The following is a 16,931-nucleotide window of genomic DNA, read 5'->3' as shown; positions in this document are numbered from 1 at the left end:
TGGTCCTGCTGAGCAGGCATTTTGAGTCCTCAGCCACGCCTTTTGCCCAGACAGGAAACAGCCACCAACCAAAATAAGATAACTCAAAGAAAGAGAAACATAATTAATATAACAGAAAATATTTTTAGAAAAAACACACAATGCTATTACGCACGTGCTTCATAATATCAGTGTTAGGTTTAACCAAATGATTAATGAATTATATTAATGAAGAAAACTGCAAAACAAACTAATAAAGTGAAGAAATGGCCTGATTTACCCATGTGTGGCTGATGCCATCACAGCTGCATCAAAAACAGTGACATATTCTCTGATTTAAATAAACACATAAATAAACACTTGGTGACCTCTCAGATATGAACTGACACAATTTCAGAGTCCTTCTTCAACTTGTGAAGCAGTTGGGGACATGTCCACCAGAGGGCACCATTATTATAGTTCTTGATCTCAGAAGCTGGTTATTTAATGCAACAGTCAATGTTGTTTAGAGATTTCACCACTTTTTTACTGAGCCATCCTTCAGGTATAAGTAAAATCTTTCTATTTTTCTCTGACTACCCATTGTCAAGACAACTCACGATAACTGAGGTTATTTCAATCATTATGATATGCCAGGTTTTTACTAACTCGTTTGTATACTGTTACAACTTGATTTTACAAATTTTTTCTACTCTTTGATCTGTTTATCAGCTCCACAAAAAAACGAGTTTTCACAGGTTAGATGAAACAAATGAACCACTGCATTTTTAAGAAGTCAATACTTTCAGTGTATTTTATAACAAGAGAAACATAAAATTAACATTACATAATTCTAAGTAGTGAGTAAGTAATTGATATTTTTCCACATTTATAATACTTCAATTGCACAGTATTCCCCAGGGAATGAGTTTTGCAGTGACAGCTCCTGACACATAGGGACCAATTTGGACTTTACCTTCCACCTCTCCTGCAGTTTTGCAGGGCGTAGATTTGGTTTTGGCATTGGTGGGGACGGATGATTCAACCACCGAACCCTGCCCTGTTTCTTATTTTTTTCTTTTCGTCTTTGCTTCTTGATAAAAAAAAGGAGAAATATACTTGCCTGCATGTGCTATTCTACGTGCTTTTAAACCATTTAAAATTACAATTCATAGTTTTATATGTGAATTATATAATGTTAAATTACTATTAAACAAATGACTGACTAAGTATTTTAGAGTTTAGTTCACTTCAGCCATATTTCATATAAATCAGGTATCATACAAACATAAAAACACCTTTAGATACAGTCATGACAATAAAAGAATATGACTTTAAGGACTTAACATCATTACTTCAGTTATACTACACCAACATCTCTGATACATTTGCACTAAGGGAACACTGAATGACCTGGTGGTTTTTGTCCATAAAACTACTCATCTAAGATTACCACAAAGTAAAAGATCTCTCAGCAAAATTATGCAACAATTTAGGCACAATATTGCCCCGATTCTGTTTTACTCTAAACAGGAACTACTGTTACAGCAACAGACATGGACTACTGGTGTCCCACACAACAACTCAATGTCCACTATGTGAAGGAGCCAAACACATGCCTTCTCCTCTCATTAACTGAGATAAACTGCTGGCATATTTGTTTTACATCTATACTGTCCAGTCTCTCCTGGTGGACATGGCAACACGTTATTCATGGTTACATACAATTTTAGACTGATGTGGGCCAAAGCCTAAAACGATGTGCCGGGAGTTTGCTGTTCTTCCCGTGGATGACCGTCTCAGTCATCCAGGTCATCCTTAGACTACCTAAGGAGCTTGGAAAGGAAAGCGTCTGGACTTCTTTAAGTTGCTTGAAGACGTTTCATCTCTCATCCGAGAAGCTTCTTCAGTTCTAAGGGTCAAATGGTGGAGAGTCCCAGATTTAAACCCAGTGGGAGTTTCCCCCCAAAGAGGGACAAAGGACCCCCTGATGATCCTCTACCTAATCACATGAGCCAAGGTGTGAAGGCGGGTGTGGGTCACAATCAGCCAGGGTTTCGGGTGAGCTCATTGTGAAACCTGGCCCCCCCCTATCATGGGTTCCTCCATGTCACCTATTGTAGCCAACTTTTGCATGGAGGAAGTGGAAAGGAAAGCTCTTGGCTCTTTCAAAGGAAGAGTACCCAGCTGGGAGAGCTCACTCTGAACAGTCTGTAGTGAACCATTTTCTGCTTGAAGTCAGATGTTGATGTGAGCAGTGCAGATCCACTGATGAACCTTTGAAAGCACAGATCCTGGTTTCTCCTCCATTAACACCTTTAACAGAAACTTTCATTAACAAACTGATTCACTCCCTGTTTTTGGCAGTCTCCGTTTGACTTTGTTAGAATATTGTTGCATGAATAATGCTAAACATTATTCATGCAACAATATTCTGTAGTTCACATTAGCAATTAATCTGATTTCAACATTTATAAATAATCTAAAATCATATAGTAGGCCTATGTAAAGTTACTTCTATTCTTTAAAAGGGACTAATAATAATCACTGATACCTGAGATAAAAAAGATGACACCCACGATCAGACGTCCAGCATTTCCCAAAAACATCATTGCTGTAGTCCAGACTTTTAGTGTAACGCTTTTACGTTGTAAAAATATATATATATAAGTTGCAGGAAATCAGGTCAGTTTTTTTGCACTTGCCGTCATTTTCCCATACTGTTACAAAGGCAGATGGTTGTAATGAATTTAATAAGGTTCACATATGTACATACTAGTACTTACAACTGAATTCAGGGTTAGATTAAGAACTGACTTTTTTCTTTTATTATATTTATTTTTTATTTTACAGTGAAGACAGATGAGTTTATTCCTATATTTTTAAGTCATCATCAGGACTCTTGGTCTTGGGATTGCTGGTAGTGTTGCAGCACCCCCTGCAGCAAATGGCAGACATCACAACACCCACTGACAGGTGCAAAAAAAAAGCAACAAAAAATAATATTAATAATAATTGAAAAAAGATATATAAACTGTTGAAATACTTCAAAAACCACTTCTTTTATTATTTTTCTCAGAAATGTGGGATTTGGAAAGTTTTTCCCTAAAAAAAGATCATGTTCAAATAACATTATATACTAGACACCGCCAGTGGCGTGTCTAGAAAATTTTTGTTGGGGGGGCCAGGTAGGGGCACAGATTTGGAGAAGGGTGGCAGATGTAATTGGCAGATAATGTTAAAAACAATTCTACCAACCGTTAACCATAATTCAATAACCCTATAAACCTAATAACCGAATGCGCTTTTAACTCTTATTAGAATGAGATTTTAACCACTACGGTGCAAAGTTGTTAGATACTGCGTTGATAAAGTACAAGAGATACAATCAGTCAGTGTTTATTCAGCAGTCAAGGACATCAACATTTGCATAGTATTTTTACTGACATATAGTGCACATATGTTTTGGGAAAAAACATTTTTGAATATTAAAATACGAACATTTTTAACATACAATTGGCAAATTAGCCAATGCCAATGCAAAACCAATGCCTATTAAAAAAAGAAGATAATCTTCTCACAAACTGGTGTTTGATTTTGAAACAGAAAAAAAGTGGGGAAACAAATGAAAAGACTAACATTTGAATGAAACCTGAAAGCAAGTAAATACTTTCTATGCTGCCTTATGGTAAACTTTGGTAATATTGATGTATAAAGAACAACACTGGCTGATGATGAAATACAGTCAGCTGGCACGGTGACACTGCCAGTATTAACCTGCAGGGCTGGACTGGGACAAAAAATTGGGCATTTTCACTACAGACCGGCCCACCAGGTATTAAAGCCATAAAACCTTTGAATGAAAACAAACGCTGTTGTGACAGTGATGCACTTTTTGGTATATGTATGATTTCTATACATTTACGTCAGATAAAAACTTTGTTCGCAAGATTCAGATAATTATTTAATAAAAGCTAGATATTTTAAATGAGAATAAGAAAGAAAAGTATTTCTTTGTGCCCCCCTCTCCCTGTTAATGCCCTACCTGGCCCCCTGGCAACACTTTGCTAGACCCGCCCCTGCACAGCTATCAGCTGTCAGCTACTTAGAAAAGGATCCTGGTGTTATTTCTCAGAAACAGTTCATAACTTCCCTTCAACTCATTCTTGTCTCCTAAAAGGTAAACCTGTTTCTCCATCACCTGTTCAGCTCTGATGATTCAGTAAGGACATCTCCTGGTTTCATCCTCATGTTTCCCTCTCACCACATATCCAAACCGACATCATGACCAGCAGCTTTTACAGCTGTGGCTCCAGCAAACATCAGCTGATACTAGAAATTAATATTAAATAAATTCTAACAACAGCTGATCAAGCTTAAACGTGCTGCTGTTGTTTAGCGTGACATCCGCTGGTTTCCTGTTTCTGGTGCAAAGTGGGCGATAAATAAACAAGAGAGAAAAGCCGATCAGTTGATCATTGATCAGTTTCATGATTGAAGTAGAAACAGGAGAGGGAGGGGGAGAGAATGAGAGAAGAAGAGGCAGCTGAAGCGTCAGGACAGAATAACTCCAGCTTTGTGTCTTTTTCCATTCTAGCTGAAGTACGGGACAAACTGTGTCTCTTCTCAGCTCAATACAAAACGCATAATATTTTCTCTGAATGAGGGACCATTCCATTTTTAAGGAGCCGTTGGCAACTCTACTAACTAACCTTATGAATATAATAAAGTTCACTAACAGTAACATCATAGCAACCAAACAGCTGTATAGAAACGTTATGCTAGCTCACACAGTACAAGTTATTGTAACTGACTGTAAAAAGTCAGCACAACGAAAATAAACTCCACCTAAACTTGGTTTATATCTGACCCAGATAGACTGCAGGTCATAACTTCTTACCTGAAGATCATTTCACCTGACAGTCGGACCGGCAGCCGCCTAGGGTCTCTCCACCTCCGCCTCCCCTTTCCCCCATCCACCTGCTGGCCTCCACCACTTGCTAATTTTACTGAATCTGTGAAAGCTCCACCATAGCCACTACCAAACAATTGAGTTATTTTTACACGTCTGCCAGCATCTGTCCAATCCCCACCTTTCACTGTTTACACGGTTACGAAAAAAAGACAACAACAACAAAACATCGGCCCATTTAAAACAAAAAATTACCATCGGGCCACCGGCCAAATGCCCGGTATGCCCGATGGCCAGTCCAGCTGATGGGGACTGTGAGGGTTTGCAGTTAAATTCCTGCTCTTACAGGATCCGTGAGTGTCTGTTTAAAGATTATTAACATACTTTTACATCACTATGGAACACCAGCATTTCTGCAGAGGACAGAACCCCCTGCCTTAATCTACCATGATGCTCTGTGCTATGTTGTCATGGCAATATGAAGTCAAATAAATACAAATGTAGAAAAATGCACATTTAAAGGAGGACAAGAAGACAGGCAACTGGAAGAGCTTTTGAAGCAGGAAAACTTTTCTGGATTTCTCTTAATTTAACTGGAAATTTTGCAAATACAAGTCAAGGAGGAAACAAGGAGGCAGGTTGGATTATATTTGAGGACAGGACGCATGAAGGAGAAGCATGAGGAGAAAACAGCAGAGCGATGGTGGATCAAGTCAAAGAAGCAAGCATCAAAACTGTGAGTAAACATAACACACAAAGAGTTAAAAATTACTGTGCTGATTAAGGAAACATTAAATTTGGTTAGTTTGGGGTCTCGAGCTTCAGGTTTGTGGCTTCAGTTACTCTCAAAATTGAGGAAAGACAAAAAATGTTTCTTTTGAAAGGTTGTTGGAGGATTCTTACTGTAAGAAATATATGGATGTGCATCTGCTTTTATTTAAAAAAAAAACAGTTGAATTGTATTTAGTCACATTGGAAAGGGAAAACTGGAGGATCAGGACAATAATGTGGCCAAATTTACTGTTTCCTTAATCAGATCAATAATTTTGATCTGAACTAGAAATGTTGAAATGGGTTATTTTCTTTCTTCTCTACTGATCACTGTGTTACATGGTTAGTTACTTGTCAGTCTACATGGTTAATGGTACTTTTAAAAGATGCAGTTTATTCGGAATTTTGTAGAAAAAGGCTCTGCACCTGTGAAAAACAAATCCAAACCCCCAAAATCACTCTAGATCAGAGTAGCTAAGCTCTGGTTAACTGCAATTATATTACAGGAGATTAAAAATATTAGGATGATTGAAAGAAACAAAGATTGCTTTAAGGTCTGAAGATTTGACTTTCCTAGTGAAAGAGATGAAAACTAATCCATGTGTGACACTGAGAAAAAACTGAAAGCTAAAAAGATCTGGAGGTCCAAATGTTGTTATAAAAATGTGCAAACTTGATTTAATGACATTAGAAAGAAAAAATGGAATGTTTAAAAAGGTAATATATAAAAATGATTTTTATATTACTTGAAAAAATGATGTTGGTTAGTGCAGTTGTATTTGGAAAAACTGCTGGGTCACTAGTAAGATGAGATTTAATGTGATAAACTGAGGGAAGGTAATATAATCTGCACACTCGCTATTATTGTTGTAATCCACACACCAGCAAATATTTTATCAAACATTAATCATAATTGGTGATCAATGCAAGTTTTAAGCAATTATATTTATTTGCAAAACCAAATAAATCAAAACCAATTTACAAAATATAAAAAAGAATCTTGGTTTTTTTTAAGATAAAAAGACGTTTCTAACTGACTTCAGTTAGCTGAGCTGTAGAGGAGATTGATGAGTATGCAATAAAGTGAACTTGTTAGGGAGAGATTGCAATCAACTCAAATTTTGATGATAGACACAGATAAAAATGAGCATTTTTTTAGACACTGATGTGTGGACCAAACACATGATTATAAACCAGGTGAAAATTGACTTCAAACTTTTGAGCTGTAGTGTAGATTGATTACAATGATAGCGTATAATTATCGATTACAGAAGAATGTATAGAAGTATGAGTACAGAGAGACACTGTTAAAAGTTATATAATTTTCTTCTACAAATCTACTGGAGAATTCTGATTGTAAGAAGTGAAAAATATTCAAAGAGTGAAACTGTTAAAAAAAGTGAAGGTTTTGTGCAGCTGGGTGTTGCAGCCCCTTTAGAGGAAAATGGAAACTTGGTTTCATTAGGTTAAAAACAAACACTGGGATGATCCAGACACATTTATTGTTTCTTTAATCACCACAATAGTTTCAGTTTGTGCAAAAATCTCTTAAAAAGCTGTTTTGAGTGATAAGTTAGGCTTTAATGTGTTAAGCTTGCATTAGATAAGACAATGTACCACTGAACACAGGAGGGATTATTGCTGAAAATGGGTCTCTGAACACCTCTGTAGATATTCTATTAAAATCATTCATGATTTGTGATCAGTGTTAATATTAAGCATTTATATGATTATTTTCATAAATTGCTGTGATTCAATCTGATACCTAATTTGAGTCTATTCAGAAAACAAGACATTTCTAATTTACCTCAGACTTTTGAGCTGTAGTCTACATTGTAATGATAGTGTACCGTTATTGATTAGAGCAGATGATATGAGACTATCAGGAGAGACTGTTAAAAAGTTATGAGCTGTCTTGATGCAGAGAAAGTGGAGTTTGTCATCCTGGAGCTGCTGCCAAGATTGAATGATGCTCTGCCTCTGTGGTCAAGTTCAGACATAGGCTTTAAGCAACCATGAGCCACTGATAAGCGTGATAGATTAATAAGCATGTATAAAGTGGGCTTGTTAAACAGCTCTGATAGGAAACAGTCAATGAGCACACAATAAAGTGGACTTGTTAGGGACAGTTTACCATCAGCCTTGATAAAGTTTAACTTCATTTGTATTGAAAGACAGACTTTAAAGAAGATTCTTATTTGAAACTGGTGATAAAATCCAGGTCAGATACAGTTACATACAAGCATACAGTACACACTACTGCTCAAAGGTCAGAGGTCAGTTAGAAAAGTCCCTGATTTTAATAGAAAATTGGCTTTAATGTAACATCACATGAAGTTTATCAGTAATGTTTCACAGCTTTAATCAAATCCTTCATCATCCATAAGTTGTGATGGAAAAATGTCTGCAAGCGTGCAGGAGCCCATTTTTAGAGACAATCACTCCTGTGTCATAATGTTCATTGAAGTTTATCAGGTCAGACGACCAAGAGATGATAAGAAATATAATCTTACTAATTATTAGAGTTCAAAAGTACTTTGCTAAGCAAAATTCAGTGAGGTTAGGCTGGAGCTTGTGACGTTGACATAACAGGTTCAGTTGGTGACGCCTGAAAGAAAATAATTTTCTTCTACAAATCTATTGGAGAATTCTGATTGTAAGAAATGAAAAATATTCAAAGAGTGAAACTGTTAAAAAAAGTGAAGGTTTTGTGCAGCTGGGTGTTGCAGCCCCTTTAGAGGAAAATGTCAAATTGGTTTCATGAGGTTAAAAACAAACACTGGGATGATCCAGACACATTTGTTTCTTTAATCACCACAATAGTTTCAGTTTGTGCAAAAATCTCTTAAAAAGCTGTTTTGAGTGATAAGTTAGGCTTTAATGTGTTAAGCTTGCATTAGATAAGACAATGTACCACTGAACACAGGAGGGATTATTGCTGAAAATGGCTCTCTGAACACCTCTGTAGATATTCTATTAAAATCATTCATGATTTGTGATCAGTGTTAATATTAAGCATTTATATGATTATTTTCATAAATTGCTGTGATTCAATCTGATACCTAATTTGAGTCTATTCAGAAAACAAGACATTTCTAATTCACCTCAGACTTTTGAGCTGTAGTCTACATTGTAATGATAGTGTACGGTTATTGATTAGAGCAGATGATATGAGACTATCAGGAGAGACTGTTAAAAAGTTATGAGCTGTCTTGATGCAGAGAAAGTGGAGTTTGTCATCCTGGAGCTGCTGCCAAGATTGAATGATGCTCTGCCTCTATGGTCAAGTTCAGACATAGGCTTTAAGCAACCATGAGCCACTGATAAGCGTGATAGATTAATAAGCATGTATAAAGTGGGCTTGTTAAACAGCTCTGATAGGAGAAAGTCAATGAGCACGCAATAAAGTGGACTTGTTAGGGACAGTTTACCATCAGCCTTGATAAAGTTTAACTTCATTTGTATTGAAAGACAGACTTTAAAGAAGCTTCTTATTTGAAACTGGTGATAAAATCCAGGTCAGATACAGTTACATACAAGCATACAGTACACACTACTGCTCAAAGGTCAGAGGTCAGTTAGAAAAGTCCCTGATTTTAATAGAAAATTGGCTTTAATGTAACATCACATGAAGTTTATCAGTAATGTTTCACAGCTTTTTATCAAATCATTCATCATAAATAAGTTGTGATGGAAAAATGTCTGCAAGCGTGCAGGAGCCCATTTTTAGAGACAATCACTCCTGTGTCATAATGTTCATTGAAGTTTATCAGGTCAGACGACCAACAGATGATAAGAAATATAATCTTACTAATTATTAGAGTTGAAAAGTACTTTGCTAAGCAAAATTCAATGAGGTTAGGCTGGAGCTTGAGACGTTAACATAACAGGTTCAGTTGGTGATGCATGAAAGAAAATAATTTTCTTCTACAAATCTATTGGAGAATTCTGATTGTAAGAAATGAAAAATAATCAAAGAGTGAAAGAGTTGCACACACTAGAAATTTTGTATTCATCGTTTATCTTGGTTTTCTTCTGATTTTAGTATCTATTTGTGAGTGTAGTTTTTATTTGCATGATTTTATTCTGTTTGTATCGCATGTTTTTAGTGTGTCATTTTACGTTGTTTTAATCCACTGTGGATTAGCTGGGCAGGGGAAAAATTAGCTGATAGTGATCACATGTTGAGGCATGGGTGTGTCCAGAGGTGTCCTTTCAGCTGTTTAAAGGTTGTATTAAAAGGAAGCAAGCTGAGCACTGGAAGGAGAGAGGCCCTAGATTGGAAGAGGAACGCATGAAGGCCAGGTGGAAAAGAGGGAGCCGCTGCGTGATCGTGGGGGGTGCGACGCCTTGTCTGGAGACCGGTCAGTGTGATGTGGTGACCCAGTCCCGACAGCAGGAACGGCGACAGTAGGAGACAACGTGTGTGACTGACATCAGGGCAGATGTATACCACTGCCTGCATTTGTCAGTAGCGTCTCACTGTTGTTCACTGGGTGCAGCCGTGTTGGGAGAGGGTCGCCATGGCTATAAGCCAGGGCAGCTTCCGGGATGATGGTTCTGGCTCCTATTTGTTTTTACTTACAGGTGATGACGTGAGGGGAGCTGCGGTGGTATCGAGCGACGGACTCCAATGCAGAATGCGAACTGGGCTGGGATGTGATGGGCCCAGTGGACGGATGAGACTGGGACAGGAGGCTCCTCGTCTGCCTGACACGAGGCTGGCGTGGACCCCGCTCAGCAAGAGGAATTTCTGTCCAGCTCAAGAACACACAAGGAATATTCGTCCTGGGTTGTGGGACTGGGTGGGATTTCTGTGCATGAAGAGAATTGTATTTTGACCAGTTTTAGAATAATCTTATCCAGTCTCAGTGGGAATTTTAGCATATCGAGAAAATTTCATTGTATACTTTATTTCTTAGTATCTGGTTTGTTTTATTCCTGCTGTCCACCTCGTGGAATAAACATGAATGAAACAATACTTTCCTGTCAAAACCAATATTTTAGTCAAGGCTAGCGGAAAGTTTCATATATATCATAAACATCTTTCCTCTTTGTCTCCCTATAGTTTAGTTTCATTTTCTTACCCCAACCGGTGGAGGCAGATGGCCCCTCCCTGATTCTGGTTCTGCCAAAAATGGAGTTTTTCCTTCCCACTGTTGCCAAGTTCTTGCTCATAGGGGGTCATTTGATTGTTGGGGCTTTCTCTGTATTATTGCACAACCTTTATCTTATCATATATTTCAAGTTTATATGTTGTGAATTGGCTTGATTTAAATCAAATTGAACTCATTCAATTAAAACCAAATATAACTTGTAATCGAATCTATTCAAATGTAAAGTCATCTCACTCAATTTGGACTAGCACTGAAAAATACACTGACATCCTCTGTTTCCCAATTAGCAGATCAGAGGTTGATGTTTTATTCATGACTCAATACTTGAATGGTTTTATCCTGTTTATAAATAAACATTTAAAAAGGACATTGCTTCATTGTCTGATTCATTGTTTGTCTGTGTCAGTCCTTAATACACACACATGTATACAATAATTCTAGTTGCCACAGTCTCCGGAGATCCTATGCTCCGTTTTCTCATACTTTTCTTCACTGTTTACCTCATTTTGCCCAATAAAATGTACATTTTTGTAAACAATGTTTTGGCCTATTAAAAAAACTGTCTCCATATGAGGACGTCACCACTTTGCATTTTACAAATCAAGTAAACAAACACGGGGCTGTTTATCATATAACTAACTTTTAGGTGTGTGGGATGGAAGGATGGGAGCATTAAATGTTGTGCCTCCATAATTATTCTAGAGTCTTTACAGTGTTCAGCCCCTGCTGTGATTTGGTGCTACATACATAAACTTGGAATGAATTAATCCACCTGTTCACAGGAGATCACAGGGAGATGACACCAAACATCAGAAGATCTTATTGTGCGCCACAGTAAAAGGGTGGTTTCTTGGGACTAAAGCACATAATAAACTACAGCAGAAGCTCACATAAAGCAGGAAATAAGCAGGCAGCACTTGATCTGCTAATGCACGTTTCCCACTTTTATTGTTGCCTCATTCACTAACAGTTCAATGGTGCAAGATTACCATACACAGAATTAGGATATCTGCATGACACATCTATGCTGTACAGTGAATGGATTATAATTATTACAAATACAGTAAACATATTTACATTTTAGTTCAAGCTCCATACAACATAGATATTTACAAAGTATGAAAATAAAACCGGTCTGACAAATAATAAACAGCGTTAATGACGTTTTTTTTTTTTTTTCTTTTCTTTTGGTGAACAAATCTGAAAGGGGGCTTGGTTAACTGATATTAATTGTCAGAGGGGGAAGGTGGAAAATATCATGGCTAGTTTTGTTTGAAAGGCATCAACAGAAAAACACACACAGAAAAAAGTGATGAGGTGAAGAAAGACACAATAAGTTTGCTGTCGTTTTAGATCTCACCAGCTACTTTGTATAGTCCTAGACCTCTGATATTAGAAAAAATAAAAATGAGTTAAAATACACCTTTATTTTGATAGAGTTCAGATGGATGTCTAGCATGACTAATGAGTAGATCTCCTCCAAAAAAACAACAGACTTCTAATTCACTTAAACCGCTTTCTAATAAAGAGGAAGCACTAATGTAACTCACCTCCTCAGTCAAGGTGCAGGGGGTTACATTTTAGGTCTCCTTTTCCTTTTTCCTCCTCTCTCTTACATTCAAACCCTCTCTTAGTTCACACTAAAATAGCAAATATTTTCATGGGGTAGTGTTACGGATTCAAATATTGGGGATGGATACAAGAGGAAAACCAAAATAACAACACTGGTCCGGCCAGGTTGAGTCAAACGATGATTTAATGAATACACGCGTGGGAGATGGACACCATACAGCAGACAGCATCAGATCTCAAAATGGTGGAGCATTGATCAAACTCTTATAGCCTCTAGTGGCCCCCACCTAATCATAAAAGCCTAAACATTCACATTCTTTCTCTCACACAGCGCCTAAGCTACGACCTTGGCTCCCTGTTTATCTGCTCCTACTGAGATGGGGCAGTATGCTCTGTTCTCTTCTAATCAGACAAATAAGGCGATGACTTTCTGTGACAGTATTTCTTATAACTCAGCAGTATAATGCATCATAAAACAATATCATTCATTCACAATAAATCAACAGTCTAATGTAATGCAAATCAGTTTACCAAATGTAATAGTTATCACCTTCTTCTAATTCAGGAGAATAATGCAAACTAAAACTACATAGTAATCAGAAATAAGTAACAGTAGTATCAGAAATAAGACCTTTGAATATGTAGTCCCTTTAACTTCTTTCCTTCTATTAAACCATTCATTCATTCTTTTTCCTTACGTCCTTCTAACCTTTTCACTGTGTTTTCTTTGCGTCTTTACAACAAGAGTGTAAAGTTAATAGCAGTAAATGTCAAGGCTTTCTGATTCTCAGTGAGATAGAGCGAGCTAGAGGAGCAGAGAGGGATGTGTTAAACGAGGGTTAACTACCACACTCATCCCAGAACAGACTGCATGTACAAATCAAGTTCTCTCCTTAGTTCGTTTTCATCCTCCTAGTCCTCCTCCTCATCTCCTTGTAACCCTGTTAGTGAGTCAGTATTTTACTGACTCACTAACTGACTGGCACTATCGGGGGTTTAGAGGCGGCGTATGTACACAGATTGAGGAGGATCTAAGTATGACGTGGATGACAGAGGAAATTGGGCGTGGCCCTCCTGTCAAAGTTCATTCCCACTTTGAGTTTTTGTTTCAGAGACGGTTCAGCCTGATGCAAATTCACTGCAAGAAGAAAAATACCCTATAAATCTATTAGCAGCTATAGTTTAGGTAGCAGAGCGTAAACTAACACGTCACTTGGAGATATCTGTAGATTTTTTCTTCATGGTTTCAAATGTAAGCTGGTTGATTTGGTTAATTTTTGTTTTTCGTTTGAAACTGAGCAAACCTGGTCTTCTCCTGAGGACTGCTGCAGGTATCATGCAAGCATGTTAATTTAATAAAAAGCCAACAGCAAAAACCCCCAAAATAGAATTAAACTCATTTCAGGAGACAAATAAAACTGATAGAGACATTTTTTTGTACAGATGATTGGCAAACCGAAAGTTTCTAAAGAGTCGTGCACACACAAGTAGACTACTACAACATGCTACTTAGTTAGGGGAGTTTGGGAATGACAACCAAGCGGAACAAAATTAGACCCAAACATTGTCATCGAAACAAAAACACAAAAAGCTGAGGGGAGGGAATAGAGAGGAGGAAAGCTAAGTTGGCAGCGGGGTTGCTGGAGGGAAGCAGGGAGGTAAAAGTTCTGAGGAACTTAAACGTTTGAGTCGCATGAAAAGAGACTTAAGCCACAAGTCTACTTACAAGAGAAAACCGTCAAGAATCACAATGATTAATACGTTTTAACACTTGGTATTTTCGGTATTTTCAAAGGCTTTTCATAAAGGATGGAAGCGGTGGTTTTCCCGCGTACCGCTCCGCCCGCTCAGTTCTTCCTCGCCAACTTAGATCTGTGGGGAGAGTTTTACGTTGTGAGGAGAAGGGAATGTTTTTGAAGGGTGCAGAAGCTGTACGTTTGACTGTGGTGTGAGAGGTGCGTGTGTGTCTGTGTGTGTGTACCTTATTGTTCCTGCTAGCAGAGGATTAAAGGCGTACAGCCAGTCATTCATGTCATTCTCGTTGTTGGCCTGCAGGAGGATGCCTCCATGTTTTGTGCACACTGCAAATCTGTTGGGCGTCTGAAAAGAAAACATCACATTATATTTATGTTCATTCAAATGATAAATCCCAGTCCATTTGCCATTTCATCAATCAATGTGTCCAAAACTGGCCAACGTGCACCAAAACAATTTGAATGAATTCTCATTAAAGACAAGCGTGTTACATCCAGCCTTTCTCTATCCTGCCTCAAACCATAAGCATGGCCTGCTGGTCTTCGCTGTATTCCACCTGTGCTGTGGAGAGGTTGAGGACGCCTCGCTCCACGGGGTCCTGGTTGCTGTTGTAGATGAAGACGTAGGGCCGGCGAACAACCACAAAATGCTTCACCCATGAGGTAGAGCGAGGCTCCATGAAGCTTAGAAAACCCTTCTTGGACACAACAGATCTGAAAAGAAGTGATTTCATTCATTTATTTTTTTTTTAAGAGAGCGCTTGTTTTTCTGAGGAAGAAGCAGAGTTGGTTTGTTTCCAGCTGAAATCATCCAGGCTCAGGAATTTGAATCAATCCACATCATTTCTGCTTGAACTAGAGAACATGAGTGTCGACTTACATTTGGTCTGTGAGACACATGTCTTAGTGACAGTATTTAGGTTAATATGGCATTACTCACCCTGGTCGCATTTCTTCAATATCAGGCACCAAGTTGAGGAACTCGTTCTTTGCAGCCCGCGCAAGGTAGGAGGTCTCCAGAGTGGGAACCATCTGGAAGTTTTCATAGTCTGAGCAGGAGGGACTGGAGGGTGGAGGCTCCCTATTCTGGTATTCTAAACAGTACTTAGCCGAAACCCAAAGACTGCTTGGTTGAGTTAACTTCCTGAACTATCTACAACATATGGTGGAAACCTGAAATTAAGACAGAGCAGACTAGAGGTGAGACATGACCATTACTGAATATTAAAAATAATAAATGACAGATTTAGTGATAATTTTCATAAACTATTTATTTACCACATCAATAAACAGCATGGCAGGGCAAAATATGTTTTCTAACATGGCAACCTTTTAAAAGTGAAAGGAGACAGAAAGACAGGTGAGAAAGAATAAAACTTAACTGACTTTTTGATGGCATTTTACACAAAGTACTAGTACAGTATCTAGAAAATGTGGGAAAATACTGGCATCATGTACAGTACTTTCTTCTGAAGAAATTATGTTGGGACCCTGAAAAAAACTTACTATGTACAATAATGGATTTCTATAAATTTGACATCACATGAAAACTTTGGTTGTAAGATTCAGATAATTATTTGTTAAAAGCTAGAAATTTTAAATGAGAATAAGAAAGAAAAGTATTTCTTTGTGCCCCCCTTTCCCTTTAATTGGGTGGCTGTAGCTCAGGTGGCAGAGCAGGTCAGCCACTAATCAGAAGGTCGGTGGTTTGATCGCAGGCTGCCTCCTGGCTGCAGGCCAAATATCCTTGGGCAAGATACTAACCCCATGTTTGCCTACTGGTGGTGGTCAGAGGGCCCGGTGGCGCCAGTGTCCAGCAGCCTCGCCTCTGTCAGTGCGCCCCAGGGCAGCTGTGGCTACAATGTAGCTTGCCATCGCCAGTGTGTGAATGGGTGAATGACTGAATGTGAGTGTGAATGGGTGAATGACTGAATGTAGTGTAAAGCGCTTTGGGGTCCTTAAGGACTAGAAAAGCGCTATACAAATGCAGGCCATTTACCATTTAATGCTCTACCTGGCCCCATGGCAAAACTTTGCTAGACCTGCCCCTGCACAGTTACCAGCTGTCAGCTACATAGAAAAGAATCCTGGTGTTATTTGTCTCTCAGAAACAGTTCATAGCTTTACTTTAACCCATTCATGTCACCTAAAAGGTAAACCTGTTTCTCCATCACCTGTTCAGCTCTGATGATTCAGTAAGGACATCTCCTGGTTTCTTCTTCATGTTTCCCTCTCACCAGATAACCAAACCGATATCATGACCAGCAGCTTTTACGGCTCCAACAAACATCAGCTGATACTAGAAAGTAATATTAAATAAATTCTAACAACAGCTTATCAAGTTTAAAGGCGCTGCTGCTGTTTAACCCGACCTCCACTAGTTTCCTCTTTCTGGCGCAAAGTGGGAGATAAACAAGCAAGAGAGACAGGAGAGAGGCGGCAGAAACGCCGATCAGCTGATCATTGATCAGTTTCACGATTGAAGTAGCAGCAGGAGAGGGAGGGGGGAGAATGAGAGAAGAAGAGGCAGCTGACAGCGTAAAGACACAGAATAACTCCAGCTTTTTGTCTTTTTTTTAATAGTAGCTGAAGTACGGGACAAATCGCATTTATTTTCAGCTCAATGTGAAATGCTTAATATTAACTGTGAATACCAGAGGATTCCGTTTTTTACAGGATGGTAGGCAACTCTACTAACTAACCATATGAATAAAATAAAGTTCACCAGTAACATATAGCACCCACCCAACTGTATAGAAACTCCGTCATGCTAGCTAGTACACAGTACGAGTTATTGTAACTGGCTGTAAAAAGTTAGCACAATGAAAATAAACTACACCAAAACTT

The 16,931-nt window shown here is 38.3% G+C and overlaps 1 protein-coding gene across 3 annotated transcripts; it reads right to left on the bottom strand.

Annotated features, from left to right (window-relative positions):
* Nucleotides 1-12,948: 12,948 nt before the first annotated feature.
* Nucleotides 12,949-16,681, bottom strand: LOC146517368 (kinesin-like protein KIF1B). Of its 3 annotated transcripts, XM_085162407.1 has the most exons (4): nucleotides 15,025-16,681; nucleotides 14,577-14,798; nucleotides 14,312-14,430; nucleotides 12,949-14,202 (listed from the first exon to the last, which is right to left on the bottom strand). In XM_085162407.1, exons 2-4 carry the CDS (start codon nucleotides 14,742-14,744, stop codon nucleotides 14,178-14,180), a joined length of 312 nt encoding a protein of 103 aa, XP_085018533.1. In that variant the 5' UTR covers nucleotides 14,745-14,798; nucleotides 15,025-16,681; the 3' UTR covers nucleotides 12,949-14,177. The 3 variants fall into 3 exon arrangements, with proteins under 3 accessions (XP_085018533.1, XP_085018535.1, XP_085018534.1); XM_085162409.1 differs by having other exon boundaries at nucleotides 12,949-14,430; nucleotides 15,025-16,679; XM_085162408.1 differs by having other exon boundaries at nucleotides 12,949-14,798; nucleotides 15,025-16,679.
* Nucleotides 16,682-16,931: the final 250 nt, after the last annotated feature.

This window comes from Neolamprologus multifasciatus, chromosome 6, assembly GCF_963576455.1.
Source record: "Neolamprologus multifasciatus chromosome 6, fNeoMul1.2, whole genome shotgun sequence".
NCBI lineage: Eukaryota > Metazoa > Chordata > Actinopteri > Cichliformes > Cichlidae > Neolamprologus > Neolamprologus multifasciatus.
Note: the sequence above shows the minus strand (reverse complement) of the source record. Positions and strands in the feature narration are given on the sequence as shown.

What these genes read in the sequence shown, in the direction of transcription:
- LOC146517368 (XM_085162407.1), bottom strand. Translation starts at nt 14,744, where the DNA reads ATGGGTGAAGCATTTTGTGGTTGTTCGCCGGCCCTACGTCTTCATCTA. An exon ending in AGGATAGAGAAAGGCTGGAT is followed by an intron (nt 14,431 to 14,576) that starts GTAACACGCTTG and finishes TTTTCTTTTCAG; the next exon opens with ACGCCCAACAGATTTGCAGT. An exon ending in CTGCTAGCAGGAACAATAAG is followed by an intron (nt 14,203 to 14,311) that starts GTACACACACAC and finishes CTCTCCCCACAG; the next exon opens with ATCTAAGTTGGCGAGGAAGA.